Source organism: Colletotrichum higginsianum, chromosome 8 (assembly GCF_001672515.1).
Source record: "Colletotrichum higginsianum IMI 349063 chromosome 8, whole genome shotgun sequence".
NCBI lineage: Eukaryota > Fungi > Ascomycota > Sordariomycetes > Glomerellales > Glomerellaceae > Colletotrichum > Colletotrichum higginsianum.
In genome coordinates, this window is record NC_030960.1 from 3,858,978 (window position 1) to 3,884,395 (window position 25,418).

The window sequence follows — 25,418 nt, forward strand, 5'->3', positions numbered from 1 at the left end:
AGGGAGGTTCAGCTTCAGGGACAGGACAGTCCCCTGAAGCCATGAAGGTGAAGCGTGTCGAGGTAAACCTACCCAGGTACCTAGGTAGGTCGGGACGGTCTAGGTTTAGCATCTGTACAGTGAGTCGAGGTAGTTGGGATGTCGAGGTACATGAAGACACGGCGATCTACGCGTGGCAAGTGGGGTACCTTACCGAGGGCGGGACAAAGCAAAGACAGCGAGGAGGCCATAGCTGTAGCAGGGCAGCACAGCACCAGCACCGTCACCAGCAGCATCTGTCTGTCTATCTGGCGGGGGAGGGGGGAGGGAGGGGAAAGGAAAGGAAGGGACGAAGAGGTACGGGTTGAGATGCCAGATAGGGACCTGCCTTAGGTACTCGCCCGCAGAATGCAGTACGTACTCTACACGCACCTTGTACCTCGCGTGCTTCCCTATGACGTATACCCCGGTATCCCTGCGCCACCCCGCTTACAAGGCACGGGTCGTTAGGAGAAGATGCGACTAACCGAGTGTGATTGGTGCTTTGGTCCTCAGGCAACAGGGAATCAATCCACTCAGACCGGCCTCACTTGCCAGGTCTGGTCTGGTCTGGTCTGGGTTGGTCTGGTCTTCTCGAATCTCCATACAAACACCACGGATCCTTACAAGTACACACAAACACAGTACAGAGCGCAGTACGGACACGCCATAATCCAGCCTTCTCGTACAGATACACACAATGACGACGACGACGACGACGACGACGACGACGACGACGACGACGATGATGATGATAACCGGCCACAGACAAACGCCAGACCAAGCAGCTCGACAAGCCTGCCTCACCAGGACCCCAGGAGTCGGTCTCACCAACCCGAGCCAGACATACATACATGGAGACATACAAAAGAGACATACAGCTACAGAGTACATACATCCCTTCCATCACTCGCCACAATACAAGCTCCCTCAAAACACCCCCGGCGTAAAGTCGACAACCCGCGCCTTGAGGATCGCCGGCCCCGCCTCCTCGATAAACGCCAGGTGCGCCGGGTCCTTGTGCACGTAGTAATCGCGGTCCGCAGCGCTCTCAAACTCGACGACGAAGACGTGCGTGATGCCGCCCTGGATGCCCTCGGGGCTGTTGTCCAGCCCGCCCGCGATGGACTTGACGTACGCCTTGTTGGACGTCGGGTGGATGCAGTTGTCCCGGAGCGCCAGCATCGAGTCGCATATCTGGCCAGTGTCAGTTTTTCCAGTCCTGCGTTGCGTTGCGTCCTGTCTTGTGTCTTCTTCCCGGCGCCATTCCATTCCCGCCTCTAACCAGCAGCATGACCGGTGGGCCTTACCGACTTGACCTCCTCTGTTGGGATGAGCTCCTTGAACTGGAACTGCACAACGTGGACGACGGTCATGATTGAGGTTGCTTCCCTCTTCTTTGGACAACTGGCTGAAATCGAATCAAGTTGTAGTCGAGTGACTGCTGACAATGGTGATGGTGTTTTGAGTTCGGGTTACTGAGAGGAGTGAATTATGAGTGAGCAATCCCCCCCCGCGCTTGATGGCATGGCGGGGTTCCTCGCTTTCATCGCCATCTCATCCGTCGCCAATGAACGTCATGAAGCCTTTGCGTGCGGGGACATGGCCAATCAGTGATCGCGCTGTTGCACCGCCGCTTCGTTTCCCTCTTCTCTTCTCTCCAGACTTCAGTTGACAAACGTGACGTCTACTGGCATAGCCAACTACAGCGAACTCGCCCATCGCCTATCGTGATCCATTCGAGTGCATAAACACCCGACACCCGCCCTCTTTCTCTCCGACTCCTAGCCGAACCCCCGACTCTGCTACGCCGCTTGTTCCGCCTCACTGCCCCAGTCCGGGAAAACCCAGCCGAACAACGTCTTCAGCTCTCCCATTCGTGCCTGGCCTGACTCTTGTGTGTTGCCCAGTGTGGGATAGCTGAGGTGGTCCAAGGTCGACGGCGTTTCTGAAATCATGTTCGTGCTGCTGCCCGTCGAGTCTGTATCCCTCACGGACCTTTTCCAGCCTTCGTTTTGCGCTGCTATATTGAGACGACACCGCCCGCCGGTCCCCTCTATCACGCCGTCCAAGTCTGCATCATCATGACCTGGATTTGTAGTTCCTGCTTGTGAATTCCCTTCCGCAACTCTCGCAACATACCGTCTGGCAATTCCCGCAAAATCGGAAATGATGCTGCCCGGGAGCGCTCCCTTCGAAGCCGAGTCGATGGAGCAAAAGTGTCCCGCTACCACCTCTAGCAGCGCGAGGTTCTCTACCGTCCCCCGGTGCGCCGGGTTGTGGATCACAAAGTCGAAGAGGATGAAGAGCGCCGATAGAGGCATGATGCCCGAGACGCTGCAAAAAGGAATGAGTCTCAGTAGTAACTCTCGACTGGCTAATCACGAGACTTTGACTTACAAGACTGGAACGTACGGTTCGACGTCAATCACCTTTGTCAACTCGGCGATGCTCCTCGCAGTCAACATCAGGTTATGCTTCGTCCTCTCACGATCATCCGCTGCTCCCTGGCCCAGGTGTAGAGCCAGCCTGTCCACCGCGATAACCACATTGTAATACGAGTACTGAGTCTGCAACATGACCATCTTGGCACTCGGACGCGCACCCGGCTGCGGCTGCGCACCCTCCCCCGGCCTGAAAGCAGCGGGAACCGACCGTCGCCAATCCTCAAGGAGGAGCCGGACGCGAGAGATTGCCACCAGCGCCGACTCGCAGGGCTGCATGGACGCGCTGACCGAGAAGAGGGACGAGTACGCCAGTGACGAGATCCTGCCGAGCCGGATCGCCGAGAGGAGCCAGTTGTACTCGCCGAACACTGACTCGGGCGCGAGGGGCACCGCGCAGCCAATATCCTCGTCCGCCAGCAGCTGGTCAAAAGGTTAGCCGGCCACAACCTCTGGAACTGGGGTGCCAACGTCTGTCTTTGAAACCTACCGAGCTGGTGCATTCCGAGAAGCTGGCCGTTTTCTCGAGAAAGTAGACGGTCCAGAAGGTCTTGAGATGAATCGCGTCGCTGTTGGACGACTTGTGGTACCGCAGCGTCTGCGCCATCCGTGCGGCTTCCGAGAGGAGTGTCTGGTCGAGCTGCAGACAGCACGCGCTCATCGCAAAGATGGACTGGGGTCACGTCTGGCGTCAGCAAGAGTCTCATTTCCATCATCACACTCATGCACGTACCATGGCCGTGAGCGCCTGTAGAATGATCGGGTCAGCAATGGGCCTTCCCAAGAGACGCAGACATATTGATCGTGAGACGGAACACCCAGCGAACCTGAAGATTCATCAGAGACACCGGTGGAGCAAGCACGTCCGACAGCGACCCGAGAGAGACCCGGAACAGCCTCCACGCCCGCCCCGGCCCGGGCACAAAGCTACCACCGTCGACGAACTGGCTCCCGAGGGCCAAAACGCCGTGGTACAGGGCCGAGAATGCTGGGTCGAAGGACAGCGCCTCGTCGAGGTACGGCCCGAGAGCGCGCACCTCAAAGTCCTCGCGGTCGAGGAACGGGTACACGGGGTGGACGTATTCGAAGAATGCTAAACGTCGTCAGGATGGGTTGTCCGGCTTAGTGAGGAGACACAAAAATCCATGAGACCAGCTTGACGTACCGTCGAAAAAGGCTCTCGCCTTCCAAGGCTCCACCCTCTCCGGGGCGAAGGGCTTCTGGAAGTTGATGGTCTCCCATGGCGAGCTTTCCCTGCGGCACAGGCGCCTCTTAAACAGGTCGTCCAGACCGTCGACGAGCTCGCGCAGAGCCTCTGTCCCGAGTCTCCCCGCGAGCGACATGACCCGGTCGTCGGAGAAGAAGGATACGGACGAGCTCGGCACTTGAAGGGGGTGGTTAGATTACGTTCGTCACTCATGAGCTTCATCTAACCTTTGGTGTCGGACGCCTGCGTTGGATGGGCGATTAGTTTTTTACCACATGTCGGTGGAATGGGAGATATCAAGGCATCACGAGGAAGGGGGGGTCAGGACGCACCTTGACGACGGTGAAGTCGTCACAGTAGAAGACCTCTTGCGGACCGCACCGCAGGATCCGGTCGATGTGTAATTCGCCGGCGGCACCGGCATGAACGGGGTTGGCGCCAGGCGGATCGACTGCAAGCAGAGCGGCGGGCACTATGCATGTGACAAGGATCAATATGCTTCCTCAACCATTTCCCCTTCGGCGATGCGTGGACGGGACTGACCGTGTACTCGAGCCCTGCGCCGGAAGACACTAAAGTTGCATTCCTCGTTGCGGTTCTAGACGCCGCCGGTACACACATGAGCGTCGAAAGAATTGTGAAAAAAGCCTCTGGAAGTAAACTTACGGCACAGTGGGTACACGCCTGCGGTCTTTCGCCGGGCTTCGCTGATGGAACTAGACGATGTCTGTTGTCAACATCCCGCCTTGACCGACCCGGAGATCTCGACTCTTAGATCAAGGGGTCGCGACGACGGGCGAACGTACCGATGCACCGGACCTTGCGAAGCCTGCACTGGTCGCAGGACTTGTTGACCTTCATCGTCCAGGGTCCTAGACAACGATGCTCTTGAGTGTCGATGAAGCCCAGGCAAACACGATGCTCTCTTGTCGCGGGATACGGGTATGTCGACCGACGTTCGATGTAGTTGGCAGAAAGAAGGGAAGCTGTGATTCCCGTGCCGCGCAAACGACGCAGAGGGACACGACGCAGGCCTGCGGCACAGTCGCTGTAGGGATGACATGATTTGGGCTCCTGTTGACCCGCGTCCCGGCGCCAAGCCCCGAACACCGAGAAGTGGATCCCCCGATTCCTGCGCCGGCCGGATGTTACGCCGGCTCGAGTCCCGGGCCCATATCCGTCCAAAGGCACAGTCCAATGGGGTTCTTGAAGGTCTCACACATCGTCTGACTGTATGGGCGGAAGCAATAATACCAGGGTAGATTCAGGGGTAGGCCAAGTGATGATTCGGGGCTCGAGACGGAGGGAGCCGACAAACAACACTCCAGTGGAAACCCGCCCCCGAGGACCACGTTGTACTCCGTCTCCGTTCACTAAACTCGGGTCCGGTTAGCTATACTTATAACCCGTGTATTCCACTTGCAAGCGTCTTGCTCCCTTGTCCATCTTCATAGCACAATGGCAGGATAGGCTCGCATCACCAAGTAAGCAAGCATCATGCAGCCTAACCACATTTCACACGACACAAAACCGCGCCAGGAAGGCATGGAAAACAATGAGAAAGTCCCCACGGAACAGTCTCAAGCCGAACTATCAACAATGGAAAAGGAGGTCGAACACCTCGCCCGCCAGCTCAGCACCTCCCATTCCTCCCCGGCCTCGAATCCGTCCCTCGACGTCACCAACAACCCCCTTAGCCCCACGCCGGGAAGCAACCTGGACCCGTCATCCCCGACCTTCGACGCCCGCGCCTGGGTCGCGGCCTTTGTCGAGCTCACGGAATCCGACCCGGCGTCAGCGCCCCCGCGGGCCCTGGGCGTCGCGTTCAGGGGCCTGAACGTCTTCGGATGGAGCACTGGCGCCGAGTTCCAAAAGTCCGTGGGCAACGTCCTCCTCTCCATCGGGAAGACCTTGGCGAGGCTGGCCACGGGCAGGAGACGGCGCGGCAGACGCGTCGACATCCTGCGGGACTTTGAGGGCGTCATCGAGAAGGGGGAGATGCTGCTCGTCCTGGGACCCCCGGGATCCGGATGCTCGACCTTGCTGAGGACGCTCTCAGCTCAGACGGCCGACCTGGAACTCGGCCCCGAGACGTACCTCAACTATCGTGGTGAGCCAACCACTACCTCTGCCCTCTCACTACCTCATGTGTATTCTATGATACTGACTCTCTCTCTCTCTCTCTTTCTTTCTCTCACAGGCATCGATCAGAAGCTAATCCGCACCGCTCTTCGCGGCGACGTCCTCTACAATGCCGAACTCGACACTCACCTCGCCCACCTCACCGTCGCCGAGACCCTCGCCTTCGCCAGCCACGCCCGCTCCGTCCGCTACGTCCCGGCCGGCTTCTCGCACGCGCAGCTCGCCCTCGCCCATCGCGACGTCGCCATGGCCACATTCGGCCTCACCCACGCCGCCGACACCCGCGTCGGCGACGACGTCGTCCGCGGGGTCAGTGGTGGCGAGCGCAAGCGCGTCAGCATCGCCGAGGCATCTCTCACGCGCGCGCGGTTCCAGTGCTGGGACAATTCGACCCGCGGCCTCGACAGCGCCAACGCCGTCGCCTTCTGCCGCGCCCTGCGCCTCCAGGCCGACCTCCTCGGCGTCAGCTCGGCCGTCAGCCTCTACCAGGCGCCGCAGTCGGCCTTCGACCTCTTCGACAGGGTCACCGTCGTCTACGAGGGCAGGCAGGTATTCTTCGGCGGGCGGGCGGACGCCAGGGCGTACTTTGAGGAGCTGGGGTTTCGCTGCCCAGAGCGGCAGACGGTGCCGGACTTCCTGACGTCCATGACCAGCCCGCACGAGCGGCGCGCGAGGCCCGGCTTCGAGGACCTGGTGCCCCGGACGCCGGACGAGTTCGCCCAGCGGTGGAAGAAAAGCGGGCAGCGGCAGGAGTTGCTCCGCGAGCTGGCGGCCTACGAGGAGAAGCACCCATCGGGTGAGCGGCTCGCGGAATACCAGCGCTCCCGGCGCGCCGAGCAGGCCAAGACGCAGAGACCCGGCTCGCCGCACACCATCTCCTACGGCCAGCAGGTGTCCCTCGCCTTCTGGCGGGCGTGGCGCCGCCTCCTCGCCGACCCGGCCTTCACCATCGCCTCCCTCCTCTTCAACCTCGTCATGGCCCTCATCCTCGGCAGCATGTTCTACGCCCTCCCGGCCGACACGTCGAGCTTCTACGCGCGCGGCGGCCTCCTCTTCTTCGCCCTCATGTTCAACGCCTTCGGCAGCCAGCTCGAGGTGCTCACCATCTACGCCGAGCGCCCCGTCGTCGAGAAGCACGTCCGCCGCTACGCCCTCCACCGCCCGTCCGCCCAGGCCGTCGCGAGCTACCTGTGCGACCTGCCCTACAAGCTCGCCAACATGCTCGTCTTCAACGTGCTCGTCTACTTCATGGCGAACCTCCGGCGCGCGCCGGCGGCCTTCTTCTTCTTCTGCCTCGTCACGCTGCTCGCCACCCTCGCCCAGTCGGCCATGTTCCGCGCCCTGGCCAGCGTCACGCGGTCCCCGGACCAGGCCATGATCCCTAGCGCGCTGCTCGGCCTGGGGCTCATGATCTACACGGGCTTCACCGTGCCGGTGGCCGACATGCCGCGCTGGTCGCGGTGGATGGCGCGCGTCAACCCGCTGGCGTACTCGTTCGAGGCGCTGATGGCCAACGAGTTCCACGGCCGGGAGTTCGGGTGCGCCGCCATGGTCCCGCGGGGCCCGGGGTACGCGGACCTTCCGCCGGGATCGCAGATCTGCTCCGTCGTCGGCGCCGAGCCCGGCTCGTCCGTCGTCAGCGGGGATAGATACCTCGCGCTGGCCTTTGGCTACCGCGACGCCCACCGGTGGCGCAACGTCGGCGTCCTCTGCGCCTTCACCGTCGTCTTCTTCGCAGCCTACCTGTTCGCTGCCGAGCACGCCAGGCCGGCCAAGACCAGGGGCGAGGTATTGGTCTTTCGCCGGGGCGAGGTCGAGTCCGGTCTCGGACCGGGAAAGACCGGAACTACATCTCCAGACGGTGACGTAGAGGCTCAAGGGCAGGGCGTAAGTCCACCAGTCTCGGCCGTGGAAGAAGACGGTATGTTCGACGAAAACAGCGACGGCGGCGGCGGTGGTGGACTCACGGCGAGCAACTCGGTCTTCCACTGGGAAGACGTCTGCTACGATATCAAAGTCAAGGGAGGCACTGAACGCCGGCTCCTGGATCATATCGACGGCTGGGTGACGCCCGGCAAGTCTACAGTCCTCATGGTAAGATGATATTCCTCCCTCCACCCTTGGGACAAGACTTATGAAGACTAACACGATTTCAATTTCCTCAGGGCGTATCCGGCGCCGGCAAGACGACGCTCCTCGACGTTCTCGCATCCCGCGTCTCCATCGGCGTCGTCAGCGGCGAGACCCTCATCAACGGCACCCCAACAGACGCCACGTCTTTCCAACACCAAGTAGGCTACGTCCAACAGCAGGACCTCCACTTGGAGACCGCAACAGTCCGCGAGGCCCTGCAGTTCAGCGCCGTCCTCCGCCAGCCGGCCTCGACACCGCGTCACGAGAAGCTGCGGTACGTCGAGCACGTCATCGACGCCCTCGAGATGCGCGCCTTCGCCGGGGCCGTCGTCGGCGTCCCGGGCGAGGGCCTCAACGTCGAGCAGCGGAAGAGGCTGACCATCGGCGTCGAGCTGGCGGCGCGGCCGCGGCTGCTGGTGTTCCTCGACGAGCCCACGTCCGGGCTGGACGCGCAGACGTCGTGGGCCGTCTCGGTGCTCATCAAACGGCTCGCCGCCAGCGGGCAGGCCGTCTTGTGCACGATTCACCAGCCGTCGGCCATGCTGTTCGGACAGTTCGACCGGCTTCTGCTGATTGCCCCTGGAGGGAAGACGGTGTACTTTGGAGGTGCGTGTGTCTTGTTTCCGTGCGACTTCTGGATGTGCTGTGATCGCCACGTATGTGGTGTCCGGCAAGCAACACCCCTCCACCCAGTCTCTCGCTTTCTGCTACAACCCGTACACAACGCCGCTGACAACTGATACACGTCCAGATATCGGTGAAAGCTCATCGACCCTCATCGACTACCTCGAGCGCAACGGCGCCCCCGCCATCGAAGCCGAAGCCAACCCGGCCGAGTGGATGCTCCAAGCCATCAGCCCGCCCCGGGACGGCTCCAAAGCCACCGACTGGCACGCCATTTGGCGGAGCTCTCCCGAGTATCGAGACGTCAAAACGGAGCTCTGCCGTCTGCGCTCCCTCGCCTCGTGTCCGTCTCGTTCGGCCCCGCCCGCGGACCGCAGCTCGCAGCATCAAGAGTTCGTCTCGTCCTTCTCGGTCCAGTTCCGCGAAGTCCTCGTCCGAACCCTCAAACACTTTTGGCGATCCCCAGTCTACATTTGGTCCAAAATCGCCCTCGTCGTCCTCTCGGTAAGTCCATATCCTTCCACTCATCCCATGTCCCCTCATCTCCCTCATTCTCGCTCACCTACCAACAACCACCCTCCCCTACGGCCAGTCCCTCTACCTCGGCTTCAGCTACACCGCCACAACCTCCATCCAGGGCCTCCAGAACCAGCTCTGGGCCGTCTTCCTCCTCCTCGTCCTCTTCCTCAACCTCAACGAGCAGATCATGCCCGTCTTCGTCCCCCAACGCGTCCTCCACGAGTCTCGCGAGCGGCCCTCGGGGACCTACCGCTGGCAGACCTACCTCCTCGCCAACATCCTCGCCGAGCTCCTCTGGAACTCCGCCGCCGCTCTCCTCATGTTTTCCTGCTGGTACCCCGCCGTCGGCTTCCCGCGCGCCACGCCCTCCTCCGACCCGGACCGCCCCACCCGCGCCCTCCTCGTCCTCCTCTTCCTCTGGGCCTACCTCCTCCTCACGAGCACGCTCGCCCACCTGGCCATCTTCTGCATCGATCTCCCCGAGACCGCCGGCGTGCTGACGAGCCTGCTATGGATGCTCTGCATCCTCGCCTGCGGCGTCGGCGTCCCACGCGCCGACTTGCCCGCCTTCTGGACCTTCATGCACCGCGTCTCGCCCGCGACCTACCTCGTCGGCGGCATCACGTCCGCCGCGGTCCCGAGCGTGGACGTCGTCTGCGCCGAAGCCGAGGTCCTGCGCGTCGCGTTGCCGGCGTCCGGATTAGGCTCGGGGTCCGACGCGACGTGCGGTGGGTTCCTCGGTCCGTTCGCCGAGGCCGCGGGCGGCCGCGTGCTGAATCCCGCCGCGGCGGGTGACGGGGCCGGGTCCGTTTGCGAGTACTGCCCGCTCGGCACGACGGGGGACTTCCTGGCGCGGTTCGACATCGCGTACGGCACGCGGTGGAGGGACCTCGGGATCGTGTGGGCGTATGTGCTCTTCAACATCGCGGCGGCCATGGCGCTGTACTGGTTGTTCCGCGTGCCCAAGGGGAAGAGGGCGAAGGTGAAGAGAGCGTAATGAGTTCGCGGAGCTGGAGATACAGGCTCTTCTCCTCTAGTATGCCTCTTTATCGCATCTGGGCTAAGGAGTCGGGTCCTTACATAGAGGCTCAAGAGCGATCTATTGTTTTTTACAAGATGCACGTAAGAAGGGAATACATTCTAACATAAGATTGTGTGGCCGCCTTCTCATAATTCATTACATCTTATAGATGTTTTCACATGCAAAGACATGCCGCAGCCTTCAAGAAAAGACCATCTGCGAGAGCTCAGGATCACGTCGTTCAGAGTCTCTCATACTCCTCGTCACGACCTACGGGAGGCGCTCTGAGGCAAAAGCCACCTCTTCATCATCGTTCTTTTGGACCTGCTGGTACTACCTGTAGAGTAGGCAGTCTGTTCTGTGAAACCACAAACCCCCTCCACCTCAGACCTGGCCAGGTTCAAACGCCAACACCTAAATATATCTACATGCATCATCGACTCTCTCACTCTGTGCAATCTCAGCCTGGCATCATATGCCGTAAGAGTAGACAGCCGTAAGAAGCAGCTCTATATAGAACATAACCCTTAGGGGTACGGCTGTCAGGGGACTCTATCATCACAACTATGGCGTCAAACACTATGATGACGACAGAATGTATTAAAGCTAATATCTGGTTAGTTGCTCTGGCGACAGAGCTGTTATGGAGCTTCCGCTCGACCGCCCACTCCTGCCCTCAACAAACGTGTAGCATCTTGCCATTTGTTTGGCACCCCGGCAGCGACCTTCTTGCTTGCGTTTTCCAGGTTCGCCTTGACCTCTAGTGCAAAAAGCATGTAATTTTGAGCGTTGGCGATCTTCTTACTACTGGAGAGAGCAATGCACCTATTCCAGTTAGTGAGTTCTCTGAGCTATCTGAAAGAGTTGGCCGGGGGGGGAAATGTACTCACTTTGACGGCGCATAGGTAACATCAACAGAGCGACCGTACTTCGGTGGCCAATCGCCAAAGCCTCCGACCACATCTTTCAAGTGCGTCATTTCATGCAGCAACGACAGGCCGGCGGATGGGCTGTACGTCCGTCTGGTCCTCCATGCCGACATGGTAGCCTGCTCCGCCGCATCGGTCCCGAAATAGCCGTTGTTGCTGAAGGCGACGGGACAAACGACGACAGTAGAGCTTCGGGAACGCGCAAAAGCTATGGTTTCAGGCTCGCGGCACGGGCTCGCAATTTCGGGCGTCCCACACCCGATCACGACTGTGTCTTCAAGCTCAGCAAGAGCTGATGCGTAGGGCCTCGTCTGAGAGCTCAACCTATAGATAGGATGGAGAATCTCCGTTCGAATTGATGTAGACCTCTCGATGTTGCGATCTAAGTGGAAACCAATGTTTAGTTCCCATGTGAATCGAGAGACAAACTTCAAAAATGAAAAAAGATGAGAAGAAAGAAACCACCAACGTACCGCCAAGCCACCCAATGAACGCCGCAGATGTCCTCGAGTCATCGTCGAGGAGGAAACTGTAGGCAGACTCAGAATACCGATTCATCCATTTGATAGCGTTTTCAATCACTGCAGCCTGTTGCCTGTTGCAAAAGAACCTGCTGTCTTTGGCCGCATCGCCAGCAACAATAGCAATCCCTGTTTTCTTTTGCAGCGACTGGGGAGGATCAAACGCACAATGGACCAAGACGATTTGGCAGATGAGGAAGAATGGCACATAGAAGTGCCTTTTCTTAATTTTGTTTTTCATTTTTCATTGCAATAAAGGGGATACCGAAGGACAAGTAAACAACAACGAAAGTGCTTCGGAAGAGAATCGATCATGTTGTGACTGGTGTGGCCTCTTGGTTTTATTTGTCCCCTCGACCGCGAGAAAGAGTACATATCCAATCTTTCCTCCGCTCTACTATGCCTAGTGGAGATGCACAAATAGCAGTATCATTCTCCATCTTGTTTTGTGTAGAGAGAGAGGGGGGGAGATTACAAGTGCTTTTAGCACTCGTAGATGTAGATGTAGGTCAAGGTACTAAGTCAGACTACCCACTTTTCGGCACCCCCCCCATTTCGGCACCCCAAAAATGCCTCAAATGCCTCATCACCAGAACATACCCCTCAACTTTCAACATCAACAACATTTTCTATACTTATGCGAATAACCTCATTTTTTCCTCAGAGCTTCTTTTCAACCTTATGGGCCAGTATACCGAAGATGAAGTCAATCAGGCCCTTGACGCAATAACCAACGGCATGCCCATTAAGAGGGCTGGTCAGGTGTATGGCATCCCAAGATCAACACTTCAGTATCGGATTAAGGGCACTCAACCAAGGTCAATTGCCTTTTCTGACCTGCAGAGACTTTCTGTTAGTCAGGAGGCTAAACTGGCTGAATGGGTTCGCATTCAGCATGCCCTTGGTGTTGCCCCAACCCATCTGCAAGTGAGGCTATTCGCAGAAAGGATCCTCCATGCCATGGGGGATACAGAGCCTATAGGAAAAGGCTGGATCCAAGCCTTCTTGAAGAGGAATCCATCAGTCAAGGTCCAGAGAAGTCGCCCTATCGATTCTAGGCGTGTTAATGGGGCATCTACTGAGGTCATCAGGGACTGGTTCAAACTACTCGCCATACCAGAGATCACCAGCATCAAACCAGCTAATAGATACAACATGGATGAGACTGGTATCCTTGAGGGCCAGGGATCTAATGGGCTGGTGCTGGGCATGTCTGAGACGAAGTCTGTACGTAAGAAACAGCCTGGATCAAGGGCATGGGTATCCATCATCGAATGCATCTCTGCCCTGGGCCATGTTCTGAATCCCCTCGTTATCTATAAGGGCAAGGCAGTCCAGCAGCAGTGGTTTCCTCTAGACCTTGGCCCTTATGAAGGATGGCAATTCACTGCAACGGAGAATGGATGGACTTCAGATGCCACTGCAGTTGAATGGCTGCAGAAGGTCTTCATCCCTCAGACTCTTCCTCAGGGCAAGGAGGTCAGGCTGCTGATCATGGATGGACATGGGAGTCATACAACGACTGACTTTATGTGGTTATGCTATATAAACAACATCCATCTATTGTTCTTACCGCCACATACCTCCCATGTCCTCCAGCCACTTGATCAGTCAGTCTTCAGCCCTGTCAAGGCAGCCTATAGGAAGGAGCTTGGATACCTTGGTCAGTGGAATGATTCAACTGTTGTAGGCAAGAGGAACTTTATAGGCTGTTATCAGAAGGCTCGTACTGCAGGTATGACGATGCAGAACATTAGAAGTGGTTGGAAATGGACAGGGTTATGGCCTGTCTCTATGGCGAAGCCTCTGATGAGCTCCCTACTGCTCCCATCAACACCAGCAGCATCAGGATCATCTGATCAGGTCAGCAAAGGGCAGTCTGGAGGCAAGGAAGCTGAAGGATGGGTATCTGCGTCATCTGCAGTGGCATGGTCGACGCCAAGGAAGATGAAGGATCTAGCTGGGCAGTTGAAGCTATTCACAGAGCTGGAGAATGATGCCTTTACTCAACGCCTTCTATTCAGGAAGGTAAAAAAAGGCTTCAGCGAGCAGGCATATGAGCTGGCAAATACCCAGCAGAAACTGGAGCTTCTGCAGGCCCAAGTCACCAATACTGCAGTAAGGAAAAGAAGGGCAGTCCAGCTGGATCCTAACACTAAGTTCGCCAACATCAAAGACATCCAGCAGGCGCAACTTAAGGCTGGGGAAAAAGAGGATGATGCAGCCGAATCCAGCGACTCTGAATACCCTAGTGAAGCTGAAAGCTGTATTGTTGTTGCATCTAGAAGAAGTCAATGATTAATTGAAGTCGACGAGTATGATGGGAATAGCTTCATTTTTGGGGTGCCGAAATGGGGGGGGTGCCGAAAAGTGGGTAGTCTGACTTACCCTGGACGTGTAGTTATGTGGCGGTAGAAGGATGACTCCTCTGTGAAGTCTCGAGACCGTGTTTACAGGCGCTTACTTTGTAAGGATCTGTAATACTTTCAGTCAATCTCATGGAGATTGTGTTAATGTAACTCTAATGCATCGAAGTAGCTAAAAGTAGTCCAGCTGGAATTTATGGACAGGGTAGTAGGGGGTAATGTAAGATTTCCTTGGGACGCTCTGCACTTACGTGCACGTTTTATTCTACCAAGCACATCCTTTCCTTTTCTATGACTGCCCTGTTTAGCTAAACGTTCAAATCTGGCAGAACTACCGTTTGCATCAATTACTCACTGGCATCTAAACTTCCATCACGAAAAGGTCTATTTAATACCAAATTACGCTAACATCATAGCATATTACACTTGTCATGCAACGAAGTGTTACGCCGAGAACATGAGCCCCAAAGGGCCCCGGAGAATAGCAAGTATGGACGGGCAGCCCGAGAAGCCGCCCCACGAAGCCGTCTTCTATGGGTTCTTCCCAGTATATATAGACGCTGCCATTTGCTAGACTGCAGAGAGATATCCTACACCCCAAGAAAGGCTTCTGGTTAACTGGGCCAGTACACCAGGCTGCCCCAGGTCCCGCGCTGATCTATCAGCAGTTTGAAGGGCTGGCTAAGCTTACCCTATGGGGATGGCTAGCGAGTTGGAAAGGGGGGGGGGGGGGGGCAAGCCCCTTTTCTCCAAAACAAGAAGCTGTCTAGCAGAGAACTGAGGGGGAGAAACTCTGTCAGCTCTAGGCGTGCTGCTTACGTCCCAGCCAATACATTCTTCAAACGTGGTCCCAGCCCCAAAATCTGTCAGCAGTCCATCCAGGTTGTATCAAATCCAGTCGTGCCGACAGAACATAAACGAGACCGGCGTAACAAGAGGGCAAGGAAGCCTTCCAACGGCCTTGATGAAACTACAGAAAAGACAACCTGCTCGCCAATGGCCTTTTACATCCATCAGCCCCTACGACCTCAACTCCTATAAAATGAAAGAAAAAAGAAAACACAGTCGCCACGCCACTAGCCTTCCGCTCCGCGACCCCCTCATGGCCCCCCTTGCCGCGGTTGGGCCTTGCCATACTCCAGTAAGAGAGGAGCATAGGCATCAAGAAACATCAGAGGTCCGCCTGCACAACCTACTATGGCATCAGTGCTGGCACCGCACGAGGAGAGGCCTAGCAAAGGATACTTGTCCAGACGGGCCATTGAGATGACACGCCGTCTGAGTTCTGTCCAACGTAAAACAGCGTTGGGGAGGACAGGCCATACGCACATTACAGAAACAACAAACGATGATAAGATGAGGCCAATAGACACAATTTCATGATGTGAAAGCGGGTGCTTTTATGAATGTTTTTTATTGCTACTCTTCACTCTCTTTTCCATCTATCCCATCTCATTATGAAATCGTCACAATCATCCCCCCCCTCACCAACTTGTTCCAAAATCTGATAAGCAAACCTCTATGCTGGGCCACACTAACCTGAAGCTGAGGTCTTATGCAAACAAACACGCAAAAAAGAAAAGAAAAAGATGACGAAAACAATAACTAAAACATAGGAGAATCCTTTATCTTGACATCATGCTGACCCCATAACTTATATGTCCAGCAGAGCAGTACACCAATTACATAAAGACAAGCATGCCGGCAGCAACCACCGCGATGAGGCTCATCAGGGGCATGGCGCCCGTGGCCTTCAGTGCGGGCTCGCCGGCGGTGACCACAACAGAAGGGGACGTGGTGGCGGGGCGCGTGGTGGACGGGCCGGATGTTGTCACGGGCGGGTTCGAGGAGGTGATGGGACGGATGCTGGTGTCGACGCCCGGGACAGAGGGCCGGGTGACCAGCGTGGAAGCGCTCGAGACCCGGACGATGGAGGAGGTTGCCGTGGTTGTGACGTCGCGGACGCTGGTCGAGCCGCCCGTGAAGACAGGGGCCAGCGTGGTGGTGTCCCTCGTGCGGGTGATGGTCGAGCAGGTGCCGTTGAAGTTGCAGCGCGTCAGGGTCGTCACGGGCGGGAGGGCGGTGATGACAGGCGGCAAAGTGATGGTGCGGCAGACCCCGTTGAAGTTGCACGTCGTCGTCGTGATCGGGGGAGGCAGCGTCGTGACAGGAGGAGAGACAATGGCGGTCGTGCTGTTCGTGAAGGGTGGCGTCGTGGCAGGGGTCGTCGTGGGAAGGGTCGTCGTGGGAAGGGTCGTCGTGGGAAGGGTCGTCGTGGTGACGCTAATGATGATGGTGCTATTGTTGGGGAGGACGAGGGTGGAGGTGGACGAGGTGGGCAGGGTGACCGGGTCGGTCGTGGTCGTGTTGAAGAGGGTCGTGATGGCCGTCTCAGTGGTGAGAGACGTGGTTATGTCAGAGCTGGTGATGCTGGACTCCGAGGTGGAGGAGAGGGAAGAAGAAGTGGACGTGAACGAGGTCGAGCTTGTGTCCGAGGTTGTGGCGGTGCTGGTGGAAGTATCGCCGGTGGTGGTGGACGAGGTGCTCGTCGAAGTCACGTCACTGACGCTTGAGCTGGTGGACGAAGAGTCAAGGCTGCTGCTGGTGCTGGAAGAGATCGAAGTAGTCGTGACCTCGGTGGTGGTGACCGTCGTCGAGGTCGGGCTGACGGTGGTGGTAGTCGGCAACTCCGTGGTGGTAGTCGGCGAAGTCGTCTGGCCGTTGACGCCAACCAAGATGGCGGCGCCGGCAGCGAGGCGGATAAAGGCAGGGGAGACCATTATGACGGTTGGTGATGAAAGCGAGGGTGATGTAGCTGGGTAGAGGGTTTCTTCTTTTGCTGTGTGGTAGTAGAGCCGGAGAGAACTCGGAAGAGGCTGGTAGCAAAGGACGAAAGCGACTGTGGAAGCGAGAGCTTGAGGTGAGGAGGAGGACGTTTGTTGGTTGTTGAGTAGTGGTTGTTATTGTTGTGATGATGAGAAGAAAGGAGAGATGTAGGCCGGGTCCAAGGGGACTTGATATAGCCGTCCCTCACGCCGGGATGCTGCCTCATCTTCAACAGACGAATGCCGCGAACGGCCACGGCCAGCAAAGGAACTCGAAAACCTCCCGCGATAGCATCGTCGACCAGAAAAGCCGTAAAGATTGGGACACCGGCTGTGTGGTTGAAAGCGGTGGGCCGATGGCGCCAGCACCGCGTGCGCTCAGCATGTTCGGGCCGTTTTAGTGGCACCGTGGCGGACAGTTGAGCCCGACTGGTGATGTATGCGGTAAGTGGAACGGGATATCTGGATTAGCTTATCGTGGCACAGCACGGCGAATACGGGAGCACTGGTGGTGGGTTATGACGACCTGGGCTTGCTGCGGCTAACAAGTGGTGGCTGAGTCCGTCGGATCTGGGGCGAGTCGGGTGGTTATTTAGAGTGAGACATCGCGTGATGGCACAAATGAGTGCTCCGAGGCACGGCGAAGGTTGGCCGTGACGGAACCGAACTCCGAGGAGAGGATGCGTGGACGGTTGAGAATGAGACAACTGACAAGCAGAAGCGCTTCCGTTCGATTCGGCGCCGAAGGCAGATCTTCATTCCTACCCGCTGTGCTGGGAGGATACCGTTGCCCCCAGCGTTCCAGCATTCCAGCATTCCAGCTCGACGTTTGAACGCGAGGTATACCTCGGCTCGCCCTCTCCTGCTGTTCCCATGCCAAATGCAGCCTTGCTCGATTGCTCGGTTCGAGATGCCTCGTGTGTTGAACAAGGCCAAGACGCCGCTCCGTTCATCCGTCTGATTATCGTGGGTGATGATACTGTAGTGGGACTAGAATCCGAATTCCCTAAATAACAACAACCTTCTGCCACAGCCCAGTCGTCAGCAGTAACTGACTCTGGAGATGGCGAGTTGAGTCGATACGAGATTGGCATCTAGCATCTTCCGGATCTAGCCGCGAACGAAAGCCACCGATACCGGATTTTTCCAGGCCATGCCCCTATCAAGCAAAGGCGTTTTCGGTCCTTTCCGGACAGCAGCCTACCTTTACAATGTCCCGTGTGTAAATGGAAACGGGAATCCGACTGCGAAACCCGTCCGTAGGAAGCCACGTAGTGTGTCGTCAAGTCTTTGCCAAGGATGAGATACGAATCAAGAATCCGCTTTGCGTGCGCAGCGGTGGCTGGTGTGACGGCAGCGTTGATGTTTTTACCGAGGGACGAGGTCGACTGAGACATGGCTCGCGTGGGGGGTTGACGAAGTGGAGGGTGAACGTGAAGCAAGTAAAATGGCATGTCGTTGATATGCTATGATTAGTCAGATCCTTCAAGAGCAGTCAGTCATAATCGAAATAGTAAATGGCAGTGTAGATGTGAAGAGATTTGATATGATGAGCGAGCCCGTGTTCATCTGGACTCCGATCCTGGTTTTGCCCCCATGCAAAACGCCCCGACAAAGAAAAACATGTCCAAGCTGGTCTATTCGTACATGGCATGATGTGATAGTCTCTGGTCCTCTCCCCTGCTGCCCGCCGCCCCCTCCCCTTCCTCGCCTCCGTCGTCATCTTGGTCGAAGCAAGGCTTACAGCTTCATACCCAGCGCCTTGTGCACGCGCATGCTCTGTCGGATGCTGAGGTCGAGCATGATCTCCTCGCTGCCGCCGGGGATGGCGTAGGCGCGCACGTCGCGGTACAACCTCTCGACCTTGCCGCCCTGGCCGCCACGCGAGTACGACAAGCCGCCAAAGATCTGAGAGGCCTCACGGGCGCAGAACTCAAAGGTGACGGTGCTCTGGGCCTTGAGACTGGCAATGGCGCCGCCGAGCTTGAGCATGGCCTCGGTCTCGGCCATCTTCTCGCACTGGTAGATAAGGTTCTCGAGCCACGCGTACGACGCCTCAATCTGGCGGGCCATGTGGGCGAGCTTGAGGCGGATGACGGGGTGCTCGATGAGCTTCTTGCCAAAGGTGCGGCGCTTGTTGGCGTACTTGACCGACTCCTCGTAGCAGACGCGGGAGAAGCGGAGGCACTGGATGATGATGCCGATACGCTCGTGGTTGAAGTTGGTCATGATGACTAGAAAGGGAGGTTTGTGTGTTAGTGAATGGTGTCTTGTCAACGATTCATCGTCCGTGTCCAAGGCAGACATAGACATACCTCTGAAACCCTGGTTCTTCTTGCCGAGCAGGTTCTCAACGGGCACCTTGACATCCTCAAAAGTGATGTAGGTGGTGCCGCTGGACCACACGCCCTGGCAGTCCATGCGTCTCGTGGTGACGCCGGGCCCTCTCTCGATGAGCAGCAGGCTGACGCCGTTCATGCCGGGGCCGCCGGTGCGGACGGCGGTGGTGAAGTAGTCGCACCAGATGCCGTTGGTGATCCACTTCTTCTCGCCGTTGACGATGAAGTGCTTGCCGTCCTCGCTGAGCTTGGCCTCGCAAGTCAGGTTGGCAACGTCGGAGCCGGCATCGGGCTCGGTGATGGCCAGGCAGATGCGCTTGTCGCCGTCGAGGATGCCGGGCAGGATACGTTCGACGAGGGCCTTCTGGCCGAACTTGACGAGAGGCGGGCAGCCGATGCCGAAGCCGCCAATGACGTTCCAGACGAAACCGCCCGAGGCGGCGCGCGACAGCTCGTCCGTCAGCAGCATCTCGTGGAAGAGGTCCCAGTCCTTGGGGTCGACCGAGGCGACCGTCCTCTTGGTGTACTGGGTCGGGTAGTGGACACCGAGCAGGCCGGCCAAGTAGCCGCGCTCACCCATCTGCTTGTAGATGGAGGGGTCGACCTCCTTCTTCTCGTCCCACTCGCCGACAAAAGGCTCGACGTTAGTCTCGACCCACTCGCGGATCTCGGCGCGGAGGGCAGCGTGCGTCTCGTTGAAGTAGGGGGTGTGGTACTGGACAGCCAGTTAGAAGGAGTAAGTATGATTAAGCATCGAAGGTAATGGACTTACGGCCTGGTACCAGTTGGGGTCGGCATAGGGGACCAGATCGCCAAAGGGGTCCATGGGCTCCGACTCGGTGCTGCTGCTCTCGGGGGCCCTCTTGGGAGCGGCCTTCTTGGGCGCAGGGGCGGCGGCGGGTGCGGGCTCGGCGGCCTTGGGCTTGCTGTCGAGGGAGCCGACAAGCAGCTTGGTCTTGTACTTCTTCAGGATGCCCTCGTTGTGGTACTTCCAGAACTGCTTCGAGGCGTCCTTGCCGGCGACACGCTGGAGGATCTTCTTGCCACCTGGGATGGGTCAGAAATGGGACAGAGATGGAGAGAAGGGGGAGGGGGTGTATGGCGAGGCACGCACCAGGGTGGTCATCCTGGAACTTTGTGAGGTCGTAGACGTCGCCATCGACGATGATGTACAAGTCCTCGGGCTTGTTGTGCGACGCAACGTCGCTGGTCGAGAAGGTCTTGGACATGGTGGGTGGGTGTCTGTCTCTTTGTCTGTTGATCTGTCCGCTGTTTGTACAATCCGACAGGGATGGATGGATGGATGGATGGATGGATGGATGGATGGCAGACACTCGTCGGATAGGTATACGGACGGCCGTTTGGATGAAGATGGAAGAGGAACAGAGAGAAAGAGAGAGAGTCAAGTGGTGAGACGGGGATGAAAGGGGGGGGAGAGGAGGGGATAAGAATGTTTAAAAGACGTAAGCCAGGTCTTGTCTTGGTCTGGGGTCTGTCAGAAGATCCGGCACAGAGTACAGTAGTACCAGAGTACTACTGTAGGCAGTCTGGGGAAATGTAATCGAGGACCGAGTCGCGAAGGCCACGGCCACGTCCACGGCCACGGTCGGCAAATGGACGGACCAGGCCAGACAATCACATGCTTGCGGCGAGCTGAAGGAGGTGAGGAGAGGTAGGGTAGGCAGGGGAGGGAAAAGGTACCTCTCCTTGTCTGCAGGCGGAAGCTCGGGTGCGGGTGTGAGAAAAGGTACATCTTGGCTTCTGGCTTCTGGCTGCTGCAGACTTGTAGGTAGGTAGTGCATCGAGGCCCGAAGAGACCCACCCAAAGGAATCGAGGTATGTATCTTTGCACAAGAAAACATATGACACGGTACCTTCAACCCAGACTTGGTGGGCGTGACGGTTGTTATTGAAGATTCCCCCCAGCTTTCCCCCCCACACTTGGAACGCACCACCCGACCCGACAACGCGCAGAAAAGCACATGCGGCCGGGAGGAGGACGAGGAGGAAGAGCGGGAGGAGGCGGTTGGTTAGTTGATCGTGTGGGGGAAATCTAGATTCTGAATTTTGTAATGGGTCCGTTTGTTTTGTTCGGCCGTCAAGCGGTCACCGTCAATTGACACGAAGCGCATTGGTTAGTTGTCTGGATAGCCACACCAGGTGGCCTTAGCCATTCTCCCCGCTACCTACATCGTACTATCGTACTGGGACATACATCGTACAATCATGGACGTCAGATTGGGACAATTGGGTTCTGCACTTGTGCACTAATCCGTGTCATGTGCCCGCCTCCCGCCTTTGAATGGATGGGTCCCGAGCGGCGCATGTGATTCATGTGATTCCCTCTCCCCCCTCCGAAATTCTGTTTCGGGCGTCGCATCCCCTTTTCGGCTGATGTCATCGAAAGGGTCTCCCGCGCCCCTCTCCCCTGCCATCTTTGTCGCTTCTGGTTCGTCAGATTGCCTAGAGTGGATCTGTACCTCGGCATCTTTCGAGCGGTGACGCGCCAATGGGAAACACGGGGTTGGTCAGGTGGATGGGGGCTCGTCCCCGCCCCAGGCCCCCCCTTCGCCTTGTCCCGGCCGCGTTTGCTGCCTGTGTCTCCCAGGGGCCTCTGGGTCCTTGGGCCGTGCCACGGCGCTCTCTTCCTTTCACGGCCAAGGTCAAGTTCACCGGTGAGAGGCTAGAGGTGAGGGGATACGCTGTGGTGCGAGTCAGGCAACATGATTTGAGGCCTGTATATAGCATAGTATCTGTAGACAGGTACGTACGGATACTGCCACTGCTCCTGCTGCTGCTGCAGAGTACCCCCAGCCTTCCCCAGCATGCGCCGGAGATTACTCGACCTAGGATCACAAACTGCTGTTCGACAAGCAACTCCCCAGATTCTGCCACATTGGCACGTGGGCCTTCCTTCTTTCACCAGCCGGTAAGCTTAGATAGGGTATCCTGAACCGGCAGCTCGACCTTTTATCTGAACATTTAGCTACCTTTCCTTCGTCCTTCTTCCGTGGACCGCGCATCAACAAACGGGCCTATCCATACTGTAAACCGCCGTTCATGAACGGAGGCTTCACCCCGAGTCGAGCTTTGCAGTAGCTTTGCCGAGGCGTCTAAGTTCTTGAAAGGATTTCCGATTCATTGTAAGAGCAAGTGATTCATCCATAAGCAAATTCCCGCCCGCAAACATAGCAATGGGTCTGCTTTTTTGACCCCCAAACGCCGGATGCCACGCCGAAGCACCTATAATCAAATGCCAATCCCATCACCCCGGGCTTCACATGTCGTCGTCGTAGTTGTCGACAGAACGGCCTCCCCGAATTCCATGTAAGTGTTACCTCCAACCCCCCGATCTCGACATCAGGCCCCGCGAGGCTTGGCCTTGGCAGCCGCCTTCTCCTTCTTCTCCACCTTGAGCTTCTTCTTCTTCTCCTCGTTCTTGGCGTCCAGCTTGCGCTTGTGCGCCGCCTTCTCCTCCTCCGTCTTGGGAATCACCTTGAAGAAGCCGTCCAGCCGCACCTGCTGGCTGCTCTTCAGATTCTTCTCCAGTCGCGCACCCGCCCCCCGCACGCGGTCTTCCGAGAAGCCCTTCTCCGTTACAAGGTATTGCACGAGACCCTCCATGTCGGGCTTTTCCCACTTGAAGTCGCACAGCGGGTCGTCCGCCGGCCGCACGTCGGGGTTGAGGAAGAGCTCGCGGGCGTCCTGGTACGGCCAATCCTCAGGGATCACGTACTTCTGCTTCGGGTCGTTCTTGAACGCCTCGACGAGCGTCTCGAGGTCGCCGTGCTCGCGGATCAGCTTGAGCGCCGTCGAAGGGCCGACCTTGGGGATGGGGTCGAGGTAATCGCAGCCGAGGAGGATGCAGAAGTCGACAAACTGTTTTTCCCCCCCGAGGCGTCAGTGACAAATGTGCGTGCAAATGATGAACCAGACGTACCTGCTTGCGCTCCATGCCGAGGCCCTCCAGCACCTTGTCGATGTGAACCTCCTGAATGGGCTCTTTGCGCTGCTCGCTGAAGGTCAAGTGGCGCAGCAGGATGGGGGTATCGAACGTGAGGGTGTCCATGTCCTCGCTGGCTGCGGCGTACACCTTTCCGGCACGCGCCAGCACGGCGCACTGGGCCTCGGCCTCGGTAGGAGCCACGATGAAGGGGATGCCCATGAGCTTGAGCAGCTTCTGGCAATCGGCGTTGTGCTCGCGCGTGACGCGCACCGTCCGGCGGGAGAACTTCTCAACCTCCTCGGCGGTGCCCGTCTCCTTGGCCTCCTCGAGGCCCTCGGTGGCCTCCTGCTTTCTCTGGAAGCGCTTGGCAAGCTCGCCCGACTTGAGCTTGGGCGGGGCGCCATCGAAGACGTATAGGGGCTTGATGCCGTTGTCGACCATCCGGAGGGTTCGGTAGAAGAGACCCATGAGGTGTGATGTCGTCTCTCCGCTCTCGTTCGTGAGCTGCTGGCCATCGGATCGAACGGCGATGAGGAAGGAGTAGATGCTCATGGACCTGGGGGCTCGTTAGCGGGGAGGGCAGGCATAGGGCGTCTTTGTCGGGGGTTCCTACGCGTCCTATTCCATGTCAGCAGCACATCCAGTGTTCGACAGGCAAGGCAAGGCCCGGAATGGACTCACAATTGCCACTTTGCGGCCAAAGTGCGCCTTAATCTCGCCCTCCTTAATAGCATCGGGGGCTTCCTCCTTGATGATCTGGAAGAGGTGCTTAATACCCATTTTGCGTCGCTGCCTACGGGCGCTGGTGTTGAGGAATGGAATGTGGTTTGTATGTCGTTCGCTATTCGGAGCTGGCAATGGACCGCGCAAGGGAAAGCCGTGGTGAAGTGTAAAGAGAATTATTTTCAGTCGAGGGCAGCTGGTGAAATTAGCTTGGAGGGGGGTAGAAAGCAAGGGAAAGACCGGGCAGGCACGACGCGTGCTGCACTTCTTTCATGACGCGCCTTTTCCCAGGTGGTCCCACCACGCGTTTAATTGACTGACAGTGTCAACAGCTGGTAGCGGCCGCCGCGGTACATCGTGAGAATTTCGCGCTGCTCACGGGGCATGTGTGGACTGATCCATATGACGGTCAGGAAACTAAGTACCCTGTAAAGGAAATTCTAGGTACCCATCAAAAAAACGCTGTAGCAAGAGAAAACAAGTACCCTGGAAAGAAATAAGTACCCTACAAAAGGTGCGGGTTGGCTGTCGATCCGAGTGAGTGAGTGCCACGAAACGGCATTTGCCTCAATGTTTATCTCAACGCTCTCACAACATGAGACTCATAGAATCTGTGGCAACTTTGATTAGCATTTCCTTCACCGTAGCAGAAACCGCGCCTCGTGTCACTCAGTGGAATGGCTGTTTATGTGACCGAGGAAGCAGGAAACGCTCCTGTTGTCCACGGCAAGTGTACAAAGGGTTTCGCTTGATGATCGCGTCGTGGATTTCTCACTTTGTCAGATTGCCCCGTCTATGCTAAAGTTTCAGACCTGCGAGAGCATTCGACGGAGCGTCTGCTTCTTCGGCCTGTCGCCGCATATCATCAATTTTCAGCGTCATCCGACTTTCAATACGGGTGTGCAGGTCCCGCCACCTCTCGATTTCAAGCAGCCTCTCAGCATCAGCACCAAACATGAACCAGGTCAGTGACACGGCGCTTTGAACTTTTTCCTCTGGTGGACTCAGTCGTTAGTGCCTATGTCGACATGCGTTGATCTTGGCTTTGATTCGGGTCGGGCCTCACTAGAGTAGTTGTCTAGAAGTACCTTAAGGATAGTAGTAACGCTGTTCTGCAAGTCGTAGGGGCTGATGCCGAGGAGCATGATAGCTACTGGTAGTTCGAAATGCTCGAAAGCCATTGCCACGTCGACGGCTGTTTAGACTATTGTAGCGCTTACTGCCGGTAAAATGACCGTTCCATCTCCATCCGTAGCTCGTTCACGCGTATCCCCCATCTGTGCCAGTTTGCTTCTTCGCCTAGTCCAGGACAAACGTCGAAGAGGTCGCGGTCCACGAGCTCTTGCATGGAGACCTGACAAGATCTCCTAGGGTCGATGGCAAGTCTCCCTTGGGAAAGGTACTCTCCAAGGTAAAATAAACCGCTGTTGCGCCAGTTATGGAGAGTCTCGAGATCGAGCGCGTCCGAAATCCCTTGGAAAGCGGCGAGGACCTGTAAATCGCGAGCAAACACTTTGCAGCGAAACTGACGAGTGTCGACCGTCAGAATCATAACTTTCGAGACCTGTTGGCATTAGCGCTCGCTGACTACGTTGTATGAAAGCTTCTTCAGGGTACTATTCCGAAGAACCCTAAGCCAAGGGGCACCGTTTCGCAACGAG

At 57.3% G+C, this 25,418-nt stretch overlaps 7 protein-coding genes across 7 annotated transcripts; 1 reads left to right on the forward strand and 6 right to left on the reverse strand.

Annotated features, from left to right (window-relative positions):
* Nucleotides 1-948: 948 nt before the first annotated feature.
* CH63R_12127 (Stress responsive A/B Barrel domain-containing protein) lies at nt 949-1,394 on the reverse strand (the record flags this gene model as incomplete). The annotated part of the gene is made up of 2 exons (XM_018307101.1): nt 949-1,215; nt 1,329-1,394. The coding sequence occupies 2 exons, from the start codon at nt 1,392-1,394 to the stop codon at nt 949-951; spliced, it is 333 nt and encodes a 110-aa protein (XP_018153942.1).
* A 429-nt stretch (nt 1,395-1,823) lies between these two features.
* On the reverse strand, nt 1,824-4,530 carry CH63R_12128 (Fungal specific transcription factor; the record flags this gene model as incomplete). Its single annotated transcript, XM_018307102.1, has 9 exons — nt 1,824-2,355; nt 2,419-2,885; nt 2,953-3,135; nt 3,196-3,210; nt 3,290-3,555; nt 3,628-3,846; nt 3,897-3,912; nt 4,002-4,141; nt 4,476-4,530. The coding sequence occupies 9 exons, from the start codon at nt 4,528-4,530 to the stop codon at nt 1,824-1,826; spliced, it is 1,893 nt and encodes a 630-aa protein (XP_018153943.1).
* Nucleotides 4,531-5,166: 636 nt separating this feature from the next.
* Nucleotides 5,167-10,084, forward strand: CH63R_12129 (ABC-2 type transporter; the record flags this gene model as incomplete). The annotated part of the gene is made up of 5 exons (XM_018307103.1): nt 5,167-5,779; nt 5,870-7,905; nt 7,977-8,550; nt 8,696-9,072; nt 9,161-10,084. The coding sequence occupies 5 exons, from the start codon at nt 5,167-5,169 to the stop codon at nt 10,082-10,084; spliced, it is 4,524 nt and encodes a 1,507-aa protein (XP_018153944.1).
* A 665-nt stretch (nt 10,085-10,749) lies between these two features.
* CH63R_12130 (Neutral protease 2) lies at nt 10,750-11,799 on the reverse strand (the record flags this gene model as incomplete). The annotated part of the gene is made up of 3 exons (XM_018307104.1): nt 10,750-10,933; nt 10,999-11,419; nt 11,511-11,799. The coding sequence occupies 3 exons, from the start codon at nt 11,797-11,799 to the stop codon at nt 10,750-10,752; spliced, it is 894 nt and encodes a 297-aa protein (XP_018153945.1).
* Nucleotides 11,800-15,606: 3,807 nt separating this feature from the next.
* CH63R_12131 (uncharacterized protein) lies at nt 15,607-16,704 on the reverse strand (the record flags this gene model as incomplete). The annotated part of the gene is made up of 1 exon (XM_018307105.1): nt 15,607-16,704. The coding sequence occupies one exon, from the start codon at nt 16,702-16,704 to the stop codon at nt 15,607-15,609; it is 1,098 nt and encodes a 365-aa protein (XP_018153946.1).
* Nucleotides 16,705-18,489: 1,785 nt separating this feature from the next.
* Nucleotides 18,490-20,317, reverse strand: CH63R_12132 (Acyl-dehydrogenase; the record flags this gene model as incomplete). The annotated part of the gene is made up of 4 exons (XM_018307106.1): nt 18,490-18,983; nt 19,065-19,803; nt 19,861-20,135; nt 20,203-20,317. 4 exons carry the CDS (start codon nt 20,315-20,317, stop codon nt 18,490-18,492), a joined length of 1,623 nt encoding a protein of 540 aa, XP_018153947.1.
* Nucleotides 20,318-22,448: 2,131 nt separating this feature from the next.
* Nucleotides 22,449-23,586, reverse strand: CH63R_12133 (XPG domain-containing protein; the record flags this gene model as incomplete). Its single annotated transcript, XM_018307107.1, has 2 exons — nt 22,449-22,967; nt 23,029-23,586. The coding sequence occupies 2 exons, from the start codon at nt 23,584-23,586 to the stop codon at nt 22,449-22,451; spliced, it is 1,077 nt and encodes a 358-aa protein (XP_018153948.1).
* Between the last annotated feature and the right edge of the window lie 1,832 nt (nt 23,587-25,418).